Here is a 16499-nt window from a genome sequence, read left to right on the forward strand (position 1 = left end):
CAAATTCTCCAGTCCCAGTAATGTCCCTTCCTATACCCCTCCATGTTTGCTTGCATCTACTTTTTTGTCAACTTTGAGTGTTGCCTTTAATTATTTTATTGAAAGGAATAAAACTACTTTCTAACTGTCCCTTTTAATGTTAATTCTGTTTGTAGTCCCATATGTAAATTAGTCATTTGGACAAATGCTGGTTAGTCAAGAAAAGGCAACATGCATTGAGTCCAAAACTAGAGGGCATAGGTTTAAGGCAAGAGGGGAAAGATTTAAAAGGGGATGAAGAGGCAACTTCAGAGTGCTGCACATAGGCAAAGAACTACCAGAGGAAGTGGTGGAGGTAGGTACAATTACAATATTTAATGTACATTTTGGACAGGTATGTGAATAAGAAAGATTTAGAGAAACATGGGACAAATGGGACTAGTAAATGTTCAAAGAAACCTGGTTGGCATGTGTGGGTTCGACTGAAGGCTCTGTTTCCGTAGTTATGATTCTGTTTATATTGAATGATTTGAATCCCTTCAGGGTGGGAGCAGACCATTCAGCCCATCGAGTCCACGTCAGACCTCTGGAGCGTATCCTGCCCAGACCCTCATCTCTGCGTTTTCCATGTCCAATCCTCCCAACTAGAGCAACTTTGGCCTGTTTGGAGGGTGGGGCGGGGGAGAGGAGGGAGAGAACATGGAGCACCCGGAGTAAGCTCACACAGACATGAGAATATGCCAGCTCCACCCAGGCAGTTGCCCGAAGCTGGAATTGAATCAGAGTCCCTAGCCCTGTGAGGCAGCAGTGCTAACCACTGAGCTACCATGCTGCTCACCTATATCAAATTCTAGTATACAAGTGTTTGTTGGGAATGGAGGAGTTTTGTTAATAAAGCAACATACTGTTAAACCACATTCAAAGCCTGATGTAGCAAAGGAAAAAAACTTGCAATTATGTAGTGCCTCTTACAACTTGGAAATGTCCCAAAGCACTTCATCAACAATTAAATACTTTTGTTTGAAGTGTATTTACTCTTGTAGGAAGTACAGCAGGCAGTTTGCAAACAGAAAATTCCATACAAACTGTATTGCAATAAATAAAGGTCTGCTTCAGTGATTAATGTTGGTTGAAAAGTGATGATTAGTGAGGCAAGTATCTCCTATCTTTTTTTGTATAACACCATGAGATCTTTATCATCAACTGAGGTAGCAGATGGATCCTGGGATTAATGTTACATCTGAACCCAAATTGACAATTGATTTTTGATTTCTCAAAGATTAACTTTTACCTCCAACAGTCACTGGCCCATTAGCTGGAGCTCCTCTGGGATAGTGCTGTGTTGCACAAAATTCATCTATAGGCTTGTTGCAAACTTACCTGAGACACAACAGAAATAGAATAAAGCAAGCCTTCTATTTTGGAAAGTGAAGGCACCAGGGAGTTTGTTGTCCCATTCCTAAGGCAAATAAAGCTCAGGATGTTTTGAAGATTAATGATTTCCATTATTATGTTGACCTGTAGCTTTTTTCTTCTTAAAGAGAAGTACTTTGCAAGGAATTCCTTTTACATTCTTTAGAATTACATTGAAGATTTCTTGTGCCACCCTCTGTGTGATGAAACATGTTACGTGTATGGAATGAGCTGCCAGAGGAAGTGGTGGAGGCTGGTACAATTGCAACATTTAAGAGGCATTTGAGTGGGTATATGAATAGGAAGGATTTGGAGGGATATAGGCCAGGTGCTGACAGGTGGAACTAGATTGGGTTGGGATATCTGGTTGGCAAAGACGGGTTGGACCAAAGGGTCTGTTTCCATGCTATGCATCTCTATGACTCTACAATTATTTATCAGATGGCAATGAGTCTGGAAATAATAAATGCCTCCTGATGTCTTGCTTAGTTTATCGTTGATGCCCTGTAAATCTCTATCCAAACTCTTCTGTCCACCGCCTAGCTTACACCAAGTCCCAATCATCCATCACTCTTATGCTCGCTGATCTACATGGACCAGCAACTTATTCAATTTCGAAATCTCATCTTTCCATGGCCTTGCCCCGTCCTCCCCCTCCTGTCTATCACCCTGCAGGTTTTTTTTAAGATTTCACTGCCTTTCAAATTCTGGCCTTTTGTGCACCCACCATTGTCAACTGCGCCTTCAGCTTAACTCTGGAATTACCTCCAAAAGCATAACCATATTTCCAATCAATGAGCTGTGGTCATATTTCTAAATAGTCACTGGGGCATTGCTAGGAGGAGTGAGAATTAATGCGTTTGCACTATAGGCCATTGCTTGAATATTGTGCTGTACGTTGTGTGACACTTACTTCACATTGTTTGTATTGTTTGATTTATGGGAACAATAAAGTTTTTGAGCTGGGGTATGAAATTGCGATTTGGCAATTTCAGTTTCCTGAAGTGTTCCTATTTGATCTGGCAACTGATAAAACAACAGGCTGCATTTGTTGAAAGCTAGGAGCGTGCCTAGGAGCAGCAACACATTTGAAATAAAGAATGGTAGCATAACAAGACCTTTAAAACCGGGGGCGGGGGGGGGGGAAGGAATGTGGAGAGATAACATCTCAAGTTAAAAATTTAAATCTGTGTTTAAACAGAATAATTGTGAAAGGTAGATCTTTCATGTCCAGTTGGTTCTGCTATAATGCAGGAGTTCTGTTCTTGTGCAATTCCATGTTAGCAGAAAATCAGTAATAGCAGTGCCATTTAAACTAAGATGCCAGTATTTATTACAACCGATACAGGTTTTAAAAGTTCGCGGTATAGAAACCGTGGCCCTGATTTGTGTTATAGTGAATTTGCATTAATGATACACTCATTCAAACGGAATGACCTGAATAGGCAATTGATTCTGAGACCGTGGGTAAAACAGCTTCAAACTATAATGGACCCTGGAAATCTCTGAAATGGAAATAAAATCAAAGCTGGAAGAGCTCAGCAGCTCTAGAAGCATCAATGGACAGAAACAGTTAATAATCTTTGTCAGAGCAAATTATTGCAGATGCTGGAGTCTGCTGAAAACAAAACTGCTAGAGGTCACAGCGAGTCGGACAGCATCAATGGAGAGAAGGATTCTGCCTGACCTACTCTGATCCCCAGCATTTTTTTTTGTTTTCAGGTTGAGATGGTCTATAGTTCAGATGGAAGATTATCAACGGTGTGAAGGGCAGGAGAGACAAATGCATGGAGCAGAGGACAGGGAAGATTAAATAATAAACAATTTCAGGATGCAACAGCCAAAGAATGTTCATGGTACTAGTTCAAACAAAACTGAAGGGTGAATGGCTAAATATCAAACATGAGGGGATAAAAAGAAACAAGAAAAAGACCAACCCAACAAAACCAAGGACACGGCATAACGTAATCCGAGATAATGATGTAAAATTGTTGAGCTCAATATGGAGTCCAGAAAACTGTGGAGAGGTGATTTGAAAGATGCACTGCTGTTCCTCATGTTAATCTTGAGCTTCACTGGAGCACTGTGGGAAGTCATGATCAGAAAGCTCAGCACAAGGTGTGCAATGAAAATAGCAAACAATTGGAAGGTCGGGGTCATGTTAGCAGACAGAGTTGAGAAATTCTGCACAGCTGTTGCTCAGTCTGTTATTCCAAGGAGACTACGGTGAATTAAGTTGAAAAATGTACAAAGAATTAGCTGTTTCACTCGGGAGGAGAGTTTTAGGGGATTGGCCAGTGAGACAAGTGGGGGAAGTAAAAAGACAGGTGTTGCATCTCCAGCAGCTTATCCCCATTGCCAACATTAAATACTCTTCCTCTTCGAGAGGGACTGTTTCTGGCTGTGACATTCTAGTACGCTCCTCAGTTGTCCCTAGTACACCGTCTTCCATGCAAGAAGCTTTCACCTTAATTTTCTCTGTGCTGGCCTTGTCTTGAGTCATTCTTTATTCCTTGTTATAGCCATTAAGTTTTAATGCAGTCCATTCATGTGCTATTGGGCTATTCCCTTTGTTTCGTACTATAGCTGTTCACAAAATCTTGTGTTATTAAACTGCCCTGGCCTCAATCCTATCCCACAGCTGCTGCTGCTTCCCATCTCCAACTTCCACAGGTTTAAAAGCGCGAATGTTTTGTTTCTGTTCAGGTCTGATAACATTTTGGGTTAAAGATCTTTTTAACTTTGTTCCTCTCCTATGATGCTGCCTGACCTATTGAAGTTTTCCCAAAACCTTTGTTATTAGTTCAGTTTTTTGTGTTGAGTGCAAGACAGTAATTGAAATTGACCATCTTTTACTGTTCATTCAAACATATTTTAAGCTTCAGAAGCAGTGCACACATTTTGTGAAAATAAATCTTCTGGTTATGTCCATTTCTTTTCCATTGAGCAAGTCAGCACTTTCTGTAAAATGTAACATTCAGAACACACTCTGTTCCAGAATTGCTAAGTGATAACATTCAATTCTGCCCTTTGATAGGGAGGGGTTTTTTTCACAGGGTATTCAGCACAGTTCAGGGCTGGGGAAGAGTAATTCAACATGCTAGAGACAGGGACTGAATGAATTGAGCTGAAAATGTGTTGCTGGAAAAGCGCAGCAGGTCCGGCAGCATCCAAGGAGCAGGAGATTCGATGTTCTCTGCACTGAATGAATTGAGCCAGAAAGAGAGAATTTCCATATTATAAGTGCTGATATTTAGCTATACTACAAGAAAGGGTTTGGAGAGGCTGGTGTTTAGACTGGGGTGTACAAAGTTTAAAAATCACACGACACCAGGTTATAATCCAACAGGCTTATTTGGAAGCACTAGCTTTCAGAGCATCAGGTGGTTGTGGAGTAGATTCCATAACCAGCTGATGAAGGAGCAGTGCTCCAAACACAAGTGCTTCCAAATAAGCCTGTTAGTCTATAATTTGGTGTTGTGATGTTTAACGTTGTAGAAGAAAGGGATCTGAACTAACTGAGTTTGTGTAGAGGTTGAGAGCAGCTCAATAGCTCTGTCTAGCTGGGGCTCGGGGATGTCCTGGGAGAGAAAGAAGCAAGCACAATGCTGAAATAAGCTGCACTACTGAAAAGACAACTGAGCTTATAAAGCATGTATCTTGTTGTTGTTCTGTAATTTGACTGTGGACTGAAAATTGGAAAAGAACTAAGGATTGTGGAAGGGATTTCTGCACGTTTTAAAGGCAAGCTATCAGCACTTATTGTAAGTACTGTTTACCCTGTTGTTTGCCAACCAGTGGGGGAGATTTAATTGCAGGTGAACTGTCACCAGGGGTGTCCATAAAATGAAGTTTGGCCAGCAACAAGTAATGATTGGTCTGCAGGGTGGTGAAAATGTGTTGCTGGAAAAGCGCAGCAGGTCAGGCAGCATCCAAGGAGAAGGAGAATCGACGTTTCAGGCATGAGCCCTTCTTCAGGAAACCTGAAGAAGGGCTCATGCCCAAAACGTCGATTCTCCTTCTTCTTGGATGCTGCCTGACCTGTGCTTTTCCAGCAACACATTTTCAGTTCTGATCTGCAGTCCTCACACTCTCTCCCTGCAGAGTGATGACCAGGTCTTGATGACAAAGGCCTTCTGCCTGCCAACAATGTGATTGTTCAGCAACCGGGAAGCCAGCCTTTCTGTGTGAACAAAATAGCAGGAGCCTTTGAACCTCTGGAAATAAAAGTGGTGTCTGCCTCTTCCACGTTTTAAAAAAAAAAATTCCAAAGCCCAAAGGATGGCTGTTGGTTTTTCCTCACCAGTTGCTGTCAGCTGCAATTTTTAACCACTTCATTAAAGACTTTATAAGTAGCGAATCAGTTGCTCTGCTTTCTACAAACAAGTTGAAGTATGTATATAATTACACACACAATATGTGTGCAAAGGGCGAGTTTTATAAGGCAGTTATAGTTTAAATTAGTAGTGTTTATATGTTGGTGGTTCATACTATTTACCTGTTCAAAGAATCTATGTAAGAAGTCAGACGACACCAGGTTATAGTCCAATGGGTTGTTTTTTTGTTTATGGAGCCATTGCCCCTTCGTCAGGTTAAGTAACAACGTTCTAAAAGTTTGTGATTTGAAATAATCCTGTTTATGATGACTTCTGACCTTGTCTACCCCAGCTTGACACTGGCAGCTCTACATCATCGAATCTATATTTAATAAATAGTAATGATTGTTAAAGTACAGAAACTCGGTTCTTGCTTTCTGTCAACCTCTCTTTAAAAAGAAAAGTAAATTGGAGACTTTTGCACCGCTTTTTATACAACCTTCAACTTCTGTGCCACTCTAGGAATGGTGCGGCTTGATTTGCAGGCCATTATGATTTGCAGGCCATTATGATTTGCAGGCCATTATGTCAGGGAGACCTGGAAGTTACACAGCTCCTGTATGAAGACTCTGGAAGATAGCTGTGGATGAAAAGTTGGAATTATGATTGTGAATGCGGGCTGGAATGCAGTTTTGGAGTCTGGGGGAGCGTAGGCTGAAAGAGAGTATGAACTACTAGAATGAGAGCGGTTGTTGAGGTAGTCTATGTCAGAACATCTCTTGAGAGAGAGTTTCAAGGCCAGATCAACAAACGTAAAGAACTGTAATCCCTTGTGAAGTTTTGTGAGATGTAGAGTTAGAGAAATCCATTGGACTGTTATTTGATGTACATTGTGTGGTGTGGGGTTGCAGCTGATTACCTACATTTTCTACATAATTCCGGATGCAAGACTGAAGTTGTCAAATATATTACTGTTCTAGCATTAAAAAAGTCAATTTCGTTATTTGTTTTAAATTGTTGAATCTTAATTCTTTATTTTCTTAATCTCTGGATTTCAACTTTAGTATACATTTTAATAAAACTAAAAGTTATCAAACCCTAATTAGATTGTAGCATAATTTTAGAGATTTTGTCTGGGATCGTGACTTAAGTTTATCAGTCTGCTCTGATTTATAAAAGTTTATAGACAATCTTCTCAGTGCTGCTACCCTGTGTGAAGGAGGGTTTGCTGTGTTCGGTACTGAGTGTCCAAGACAGGAACAAAGAGAAACAATCAATTTTGGGTGTAGTAAGTGAGGTGGCAGGAGAGACCAGAGTATGTAGTAAGTTGTAGGACTAAGCCCCATTGCCCAGATGATCCCAGCTTTGACTTAAGAGTATGTGCAGGATTATCTATTCAAAGTGATGGCACTTATCTGCCTGCTAAATGAACAATCTAGAAAGATCAGATATGGACAGATGAGTGAGAACAGCTGGATGCCATCCATGCTCAGTTGTCTCCTGGTATTTACTATGAGCTTGAAGTCCACTTGTATGCGATGCCATAACCCTATCTGGAAATCATGAGTATGATTTCAATAAGAAGTAGGGAGGAATGAGAGAGACAGTTTGGGAAAAGCAAAAAAAAAACTGACTGAGCTATGGAGGAGCATTTGATTGTATTTCAAATATTCCAACACTGAAAGTCACAGCAATCTGCTGTAAACACAAGAAACTGATGTTAGAAAGAATAGACTGAGCTGAAATTGTGTAATGTATTATTTATGTCTTTGTCACAACCTTTTGTGTATAAAAAGGGTTTCATATCTTTTGAAATGTTTACATTTTTACAATGATTAAATGTATTACTACAAGGCATTATGTTGACTTTACCAGTGGAGAGTGAATGGGTTATTACGTAGTTTTTGAATGATAATAACATCTACTGGAGGATGCTGATGACAGTCACTTTGGATTGACTTTAAAATGTGTCCTCAGTTGTTGTTTTATGTAAAATTCTAACAGCTTTTTTCCAATAGCTACTATTGTTAATGAACTTGCCTGATTCACATCCCTCTTGGGGATCAGTTGGTGGATTGTTTGAGTTGGGTCGCAGTGTTCAGCTGGAAATCTTGTTGCAAGTTCATGGTGAGCCCAAAGGGTGTCAGAGACTGACGCATCACGAGTCAGGTGTTGAAAACGAGAAGAGGTATCATAACACACCCCTTTCTTCTCTTTCTCCTCCCCCCCCCCCCCCCCCCCCGCCCCCGCAACCCCCACCCCCAATCTGGAGGTGATTGCATTCTGATATCCACTGAAAGGACATGCACACCTCCACAGGATCATTTTAGAAATGAAACATAGGTTTTGGCTCTGAGCTGTACTGTCGTAGGAATATCATTTCACTGACTTTTCTGTGTTTGTTTTGTTACGTCTGTCTTATAGTCAATGATTCACCCAAGCAGATGTTGGAAGAATTTGATATCTTATCATGCATCGTCTTATGCTCCCAAAGCAAGCATCAGATGAGTCTTGCTGTCCAGCTCAATGACGTGACAGTGGTGGAAGTACCGCTCTGTGGTATCAGTTGCTGTTTGTGCAATAATTTAGGTTGATCTACGCTCCTGTTGCTCGCGGAGTGAAAGATGAAAGTTCACAACTTCACCGATTTCATTCTTTTTCAGACGCAACAGCTCCCTGTTTCCTATTTTAAAATCATGTAGTAGCCACCTAAGCTGTCCACTGTAAGGGAAGAACACAGATCCGTAATACCATAGCAAAATCACAGAAGAGCAAATGTCCAACTGCCTATTGGGTTATGTTGTATGCTCCACTTACCATCAATTACAAATCAATATAATCTAATAACAAACTTTGGAGAATTTAATCAAAATATTTCAAATACACCAATTCCCAAAATTATTAATGGTCTAATCTCTTTAAACAAAGAGTAAGATCATGGAGTTTAGAAGAATAGGTGACTGTGGATGTCATAGAAACCTATAAAATTCGAACAGGAATGGACAGCATAAACACAGGAAGAAAGTTCCTGATGACTGGGGATTCCAGAACCAGAGGCCACAGTCAATGGATATGGGATAGGCCACTTAGTGCTGAGATGAGGAGAAGTGTCTTTACTGAGTGGGGAGCTTGTTGAATTCTCTGCCACAAAGTGGTTGAGGCCAAGATATTAATGTTTTCAAGAAGGATTTAGATGTAGTTCTTAGGGCTAAAGGACAACAGCCACCCCCCACCACCACCTCCAGTTTCTTCCCCAGTGCACTGGGAATAGAGAGGTTAATGGTGACACTTTGTGTGTGAAGTGATTCCTTGTCTTGCAAAAAAGTGCGAGACCCAGCTTGGCTCTTCCAGGATACTTTTAACCAACTTGGCCTGATCTTCTTGCCAAGAGGCAAAGACACTGCCACTGCATCATGAGACCCTCAATCCTCTTTTATATAGTTTAATATCGGCCTGTTTGGACAAATTTTGACACACCTCTGGAACAGGGAGAAGTTGACCCTGGGCCTCCTAGCTCAGAGATAGGGGTACTACTATTGGACCACAAGAGCTCTCCCCTGCCTGTGTATCCTTATTCATGAGAGCTCCTGATCCAAAGTGCAGATACAATTCATTTACCTTTCAGCGAGTTAATTATAAAACTGGATTCATCTGGAAGATTTCGAATCATCTGGAAGACAGATTTATAAAATATTATATCATCACTTTTCTCCTGTGTTCTGTTTTAAGCTAAAAAATCTCACGGAGTGTGTCCCGAAACTCCAGCTGTGCAGAAGCATCTGCCCCCACTTGATTATGTGCTCAATAACTCACCTGATCCCCAACCAGGATATGGATCCCAGCTGCTCCCTGTCTGTAGATCTGAAGGATCTGGCTCGGTGAGATGCTGAAGAGAGCTGCCAACTTGTTGGTTAGTTCAGCTTTGGTTAGATCTTCCAAGTAGATTTCCTTGTAAACTAGGGAGGAAAATACTGAGGATGAGGCTTCTTATGAAGAGACCAGAGCCATTTATCTATGCAAATGAGACACTCGGGGTAATGTTCAAAGTTTGTGAGAAGATTTGTAGCTCGGGTGCTCGTTGTTATGGTTCTGTTCACCGAGCTGGGAGTTTTTGTTGCAAACGTTTCGTCCCCTTTCTAGGTGACATCCTCAGTGCTTGGGAGCCTCCTGTGAAGCGCTTCTGTGCTGATTCCTCTGACATTTATAGTGTAATGTATGTAAAGTAGAAATCCATTAATGCTTCAGAGAGATCATTGCTGCAAATGGGAAACAGTTTACATCTTCAATGGACTTTCATGGTCATTGGACAGCAGAAGCTGATTAGCTTTGCATTGGAATGCCTTTATCCCAATTTGGGAACAATTCAGCCACCAACTGAGAATCGATGCTGTAATTGTCCTGTGCTGTTTATAGTCAAGTGACCAATTGTATACCTTATACAACTTAGTTGTATTTTTACTAAGTACATAAAGAAACCACTTTTTATTGAATAGTCATTCTTGAGCTGTATCCCTGAACATAGACGAAAGCCGTTGCCTCGTTTGGACCCTAAACCATATTGAACGTCACTTGGAAAACTACAAGGTAAGGGGGGATGCCTTCTCCTAGGTTACTCAGAAATACCCAGGATATGAAATGTTAATTCCTGAAGCTTCCTGGGCAACCCTGGAGAGGGAGCATCCCTTGGGGAAGGGGATGAAGGCCCATGATCATCCCTCCTCTGACAGCTGACCTGTTTCTCACTGACCCTCTTGGTCACCCTGGCAGTGCTCCTGACCCTGATGTGGCTACTTACCACACATGGCAGCATTGGGGGAGTCCTGGCAATCTTCTTTCTCCTTTCCCTGAGTGGGCTCCTCACACATGTAAATGGTGAGGCGCGGCCGAATGGACCTGTGGACAGAGATGGGACCGTCAGGGGGATGCTTTCTAATCCGAGCTTCTGCTGCTTATGGCATTTTATACAAAAAAAGCCTCATCACAACTTCCTCCTCTTGTCGTCATGCTGTCAATGTAGTTCTTAAATTCCATTCCAGAGATATGAATACAGAATCTACAGTGAGGGAGCGCCACGCTGTCAGACGGTCAGTGTGAAGGGACTGTTCCACTGTCAGAGGGTCAGGGCCGAGGGAGCGCTGTGCTGTGTTATCTGAGACATTAACCTGAGAACCATTTGTCTTCTCAGGTATAAGCAAAGGTTTCAATGGCACTGTTCAGAGAAGAGAACAGCACTTCTCTCCCAGGTGCCTGGTCAATGCTGATCCCTATATGAACAGATTATCTGGTTGTTATGATGTCGCTGTTGTAGAAATCAGCTGTGTTTTTTTTTGTTTTGCAATGGTGACCAAATTGCAATTGTTTTTCAGTGTCTGTAAAATGCTTTGGCATACTCAAGGTCATGAAAATGTTGAAATAAAGGCAAATCAATCTTTTCTTTTACTTGTCTTTCGAACTCTTTAACCCTTCTCAAAATGTCCAAATATCTCCTTTTATACATCAAGATCTGTGTTAAGACTTGTCAACTAAGGTTCCTGTAAATTGCTCAGAGGTGTTTTACCAAATTAGAAGTGATATGAAAAAAGTTGTTGCTGTCCCTTGCAGTGGAGAGGGCAGTGTTCATTCGCCACACGTGCCATTATGCAACCTCCTTTCATCTGCAACAGATCTCAATTCACCATAATTTGTTGCTATTCACTTCAACTCTATTTAAGATCGATAAGAGTGTGGGGTAAGAGAGATACTGTTTGCTCCCCAGTGTAATAACCAGGATCAAGAGCAGACCAGATCTGGGGATAATGTGGAAAAATGGCTTAGCTGTAAATCATAGAATCCCTAGAATTTGGAAGCAGTTCATTTTGCCCATCAAGGTGTTGGAAGTGATTGCTGCTCCTGGAATTCAAGGAAATTACTGTTTTATATGCTGCTGCATTGTTTTGGAACTTTGGAAAAAAAAGTCAAAACAACAGCAGTTTAAAAGGGAGAAGAGCAGACAAAGGAAGCACATGGTGAGGACAGTGCGGAGGGAAGAGAGAGAGAGAGAGAGAGAACCTGCACAGTTACCGCCTTTGTTTGTATTTGTGTATCGCTGGACATCGGAGTGCATCTGGGAAAATTAAACAGTAAAATTCACAACTAAACTTGGGGGAACTGTTGGGCGAAGTTCACAACACAGAATCCAATAAGTGAATTGTTGTTTAAGTGTGTCCAAGAGAAAGGCTGCAGTAGTGAGTATAGTGGATTCTTTCTTGATTATGTGTTTTTGGAGATAAATTTAATCAAGAGTCAAAATATAAGCCATAGCTATTAATTTAACCTGGGGCAGTGTTTTGTAGAGGAATAAGATAGTGTTATTTTCTGGGTCTGTAGATTGTGAAGGAGCAAAAATGGCCTTTAGTACAGTGATATGTGCTTCTTGTCAGATGTGATAGTTTAAAGAGAGTTTAAGGGTTACTGCGGATTATACCTGCCATAAATGCTGTTGGATACGAATCTTATCAGATCGAGTGGATCGGTTGGAGAGACAGAAGTGATGAGGAATTTGCAACAGCAACAGTATGTGATGGATGGCAGTTATAGGAAGGGGGGAAAGTCTCAGATAAAGTCACATAGATGGGTTAACTCCAGGAAAGGTGAGAGATCAGCATAGAGGGCAGGTGTCTTTTGTGGATATACCCATTTCAAACAGGTATGCCGTTTTGGAAAATGTAGGGGGTGATGGATTCTCAGGGGAACGTAGCACGAACAGCCAAGTTTCTGGTATTGAGACTGGCTGTAATGCAATGAGGGGTACGTCGGCTTCCAAGAGATCAATTGTGTTCGGGGATTCTGTAGTCGGAGGTGCAGACAGACGTTTCTGTGGCCAGCAGAGAAAAAGCAGAATGGTGTGTTGTTTCCCTGGTGCCAGGATCAAGGATGTCTCAGAGGGTGCAGAATGTTCTCACGGGGGAGAGGGGCTAGCAGGAGGTCATTGTCCACATTGGAATCAATGACATTGGAAGGGAAAAGATTGAGACTCTTAAGGTGAGATTACAGAGAGTTAGGCAGAAACTTAAAAAGGAGGTCCTCAGGGGTAGTAATATCTGGATTACTCCCAGTGCTACGAGCTAGTGAGGGCAGGAATAGAAGGATATAGCAGATGAATGCATGGCTGAGGAGCTGGTATATGGGAGAAGGATTCACATTTTTGGATCATTGGAATCTCTTTTGGGGAGAAGTGACCTGTACAAGAAGGACGGATTGCACCTAAATTGGAAGGGGACTTATATACTGGCAGGGAAATTTGCTAGAACTGCTTTGTAGGATTTAAACTAGTAAGGTGGGGAGGTGGGTCCCAGGGAGGTAATGAGGAAAGCAATCGATCTGAGATGGGTACAGCTGATAATAGAAGTGAGTCAAACAGTCAGGACAGGCAGGGACAAGGTAGGACTAATAAATTAAACTGCATTTATTTCAATGCAAGAGGCCTAACAGGGAAGGCAGATGAACTCAAGGCATGGTTAGGAACATGGGACAGGGATATCATAGCAATTACAGAAACATGGCTCAGGGATGGACAGGACTGGCAGCTTAATGTTCCAGGATACAAATGCTACAGTAAGGATAGAAAGGGAGGCAAGAGAGGAGGGGGAAATGGCATTTTTGATAAGGGGTAGCATTACAGCTGTGTAAGAGAGGATATTCCCGGAAATACATCCAGGGAAGTTATTTGGGTGGAACTGAGAAATAAGAAAGGGATGATCACCTTATTGGGATTGTATTGTAGACCCCCCCCAATAGTCAGAGGGCAATTGAGAAACAACTTGTAAGGAGATCTCAGCTATCTGTAAGAATAATAGGGTAGTTATGGTAGGGAATTTTAACGTTCCAAACATCGATTGGGGCTGCCATAGTGTGAAGAAATTCTTCTCCATCTAAACACTTAAGTGTGTACAAGACAATTTTCTGATTCAGTATGTGGATGTACCTACTACAGAAGGTGCAAGACTTGACCTACTCTTGGGAAATAGGGCAGGGCAGGTGACTGAGGTGTCAGTGGGGGAGCACTTTGGGGCCAGCGACCATAATTCTATTAGTTTTAAAATAGTGATGGAAAAGGATAGACCAGGTCTAAAAGTTGAAGTTTTAAATTGGAGAAAGGCCAATTTTGATGGTATTAGGCAAGAACTTTCAAAAGCTGATTGGAGACGGATGTTCGCAGGTAAAGGGACGGCTGGAAAATATGAAGCCTTCAGAAATGAGATAACAAGAATCCAGAGAAAGTATATTCCTGTCAGGGTGAAAGGGAAGGCTGGTAGGTACAGGGAATACTGGATGACTAAGAAAATTGAGAATTTGGTTAAGAAAAAGAAGGAAGCATATGTCCGGTATAGACAGGACAGATCGAGTGAATCCTTAGAGTATAAAGGAAGTAGGGGTATACTTAACAGGGAAATCAGGTGGGCAAAATGGGGACATGAGATAGCTTTAGCAAACAGAATTAAGGAGAATTGAAAGGGTTTTTACAAATATATTAAGGACAAAAGGGTAACTAGGGAGAGAATAGGGCCCTACAAAGATCAACAAGGCGGCCTTTGTGTGGAGTCACTGAAAATGGGAGAGATACTATATGAATATTTTGCATCAGTATTTACTGTGGAAAAGGATATGGAAGATATAGAGTGTAGGGAAATAGATGGTGACATCTTGCAAAATGTCTAGATTACCGAGGAGGAAGTGCTGGATGTCTTGAAACAGTTAAAAGTGGATAAATACCCAGGACCTGTTCAAGTGTACCTGAGAACTCTGTAGGAAGCTAGAGAAGTGATTGCTGGGCCTCTTGCTGAGATATTTGTATCATCAATAGTCACAGATGAGGTGGTGCAACACTGGGGGTTGGCAAATGTGGTGCCACTGTTTAAGAAGGGTGGTAAAGACAAGCCAGGGAACTATAGACCAGTGAGCCTGACCTCGGTGGTGGGCAAGTTGTTGGAGGGAATCCTGAGGGACAGGATGTACATGTATTTGCAAAGGCAAGGACTGATCAGGGATAGTCAACATGGCTTTGTGCGTGGGAAATCATGTCTCACAAACTTGATTGAGTTTTTTGGAAGTAACAAAGAAGATTGATGAGGGCAGAGCAGTAGATATGATTTATATGGACTTCAGTAAGGTGTTTGACAAGGTTCCCCATGGTAGATGGATTAGCAAGGTTAGATCTCATGGAATACAGGGAGAACTAGCCATTTGGATGTAGAACTGGCTCAAAGGTAGAAGAGAGAGAGTGGTTGTGGAGGGTTGTTTTTCAGACTGGAGGCCTGTGACAAGTGGAGTGCCACAAGGATTAGTGCTGGGCCCTCTACTTTTTGTCATTTATAAAAATGATTTGGATGCGAGCATAAGAGGCACAGTTAGTAAGTTTGCAGATGACACCAAAATTGGAGGTGTACTGGACAGTGAAGATGGTTACCTCAGATTACATCAGGATCTGAACCAGATGGGCCAATGGGCTGAGAAGTGGCAAATGGAGCTTAATTCAGATAAATGTGAGGTGCTGCATTTTGGGAAAGCAAATCTTAGCAGGACTTATACATTTAATGGTAAGGTCCTCGGGAGTGCTGCTGAACAAAGAGACCTTGGAGTGCAGGTTCATAGCTCCTTGAAAGTGGAGTTGCAGGTAGATAGGATAGTGAAGAAGGCATTTGGTATGCTATCCTTTATTGGTCAGAATATGGAGTACAGGAGTTGGGAGGTCATGTTGTGACTGTACAGGACATTGGTTAGGCCACTGTTGGAATATTGCATGCAATTCTGGTCTCCTTCCTGTTGGAAAGATGTGAAACTTGAAAGGGTTCAAAAATGATTTACAAGGATGTTGCCAGGGTTGGAGGATCTGAGCTACAGGGAGAGGCTGAACAGGCTGGGCTGTTTTCCCTGAAGTGTTGGAGGCTGAGGGGTGACTTTATAGAGGTTTACAAAATTGAGGGGCACGGATAGGATAAATAGACAAAGTCTTTTCCCTGGGGTCGGGAAGTCCAGAACTAGAGGGCATAGGTTTAGGGCGAGGGGGGAAAGATATAAAAGAGACCTAAGGGGTAACTTTTTCACACAGAGGGTGGTACGTGTATGGAATGAGCTGCCAGAGGAAGTGATGGAGGCTGGTACAATTGCAACATTTTAAGAGGCATTTGGATGGGTATATGAATAGGAAGGGTTTGGAGGGATATGGGCCGGGTGCTGGTAGGTGGGACTAGAATGACTATCTTGTCGGCATGCTCGGGTTGGATCGAAGAATCTGTTTCCGTGCTGTACATCTCTATGACTCTGATCTAAATCCACACTGATGCTCCGAAGGCCATTTAACCCAGAGCCAGCCCCCTCATCCCTGCATTTCCCATGATTAATCCACTTAACCTGTAAGTTGCTGGATACTATGGATAATTCTGCATGGTCAATCCACCTAACCTGCACATCGCTGAATACTATGGGTAAGTCTGAGTGGCCAATCCACCTAACCTGTAAGTTGCTGGGTACTATAGGTGGATTGGCCAGGCAGAATGACCCAACCTGCACATTGAAGGATGCTGTGGGTAATTCTGCATGGGCAATCCACCTAACCTGCATATCTTTTGGAGGAAGCTTGAGCACCCGGAGGCAATCCGTGCAGACTCTGGGAGAATGTGCAAACTCGACACAGACTGTCGGCCGAGGCTGGGATTGAACCTGGATCCCTGGAGCTGTGAAGTGGCAATGCTAACCACTGAGCCATGAGAAAGTCCCACACAGGAGGTTAGTGAGTAAAATTAGGGTGCATGG

At 42.2% G+C, this 16499-nt stretch overlaps 1 protein-coding gene across 2 annotated transcripts in view; it reads right to left on the bottom strand.

Moving 5' to 3' along the window:
• Window positions 1-7940: 7940 nt before the first annotated feature.
• The window catches only part of LOC132830706 (transcription factor CP2-like), a 48211-nt gene continuing 39652 nt past the window's right edge, over window positions 7941-16499 (bottom strand). For both annotated transcript variants that reach the window (XM_060848526.1, XM_060848527.1), the window contains 4 exons: window positions 10504-10601; window positions 9522-9664; window positions 9327-9378; window positions 7941-8429 (listed from right to left, as the gene is read on the bottom strand). In XM_060848526.1, the coding sequence (XP_060704509.1) occupies window positions 8392-8429; window positions 9327-9378; window positions 9522-9664; window positions 10504-10601 (331 nt within the window). In that variant the 3' untranslated portion in view covers window positions 7941-8391. The remainder of the gene's footprint in view (window positions 8430-9326; window positions 9379-9521; window positions 9665-10503; window positions 10602-16499) is intronic.

Source organism: Hemiscyllium ocellatum, chromosome 32, assembly GCF_020745735.1.
Source record: "Hemiscyllium ocellatum isolate sHemOce1 chromosome 32, sHemOce1.pat.X.cur, whole genome shotgun sequence".
NCBI lineage: Eukaryota > Metazoa > Chordata > Chondrichthyes > Orectolobiformes > Hemiscylliidae > Hemiscyllium > Hemiscyllium ocellatum.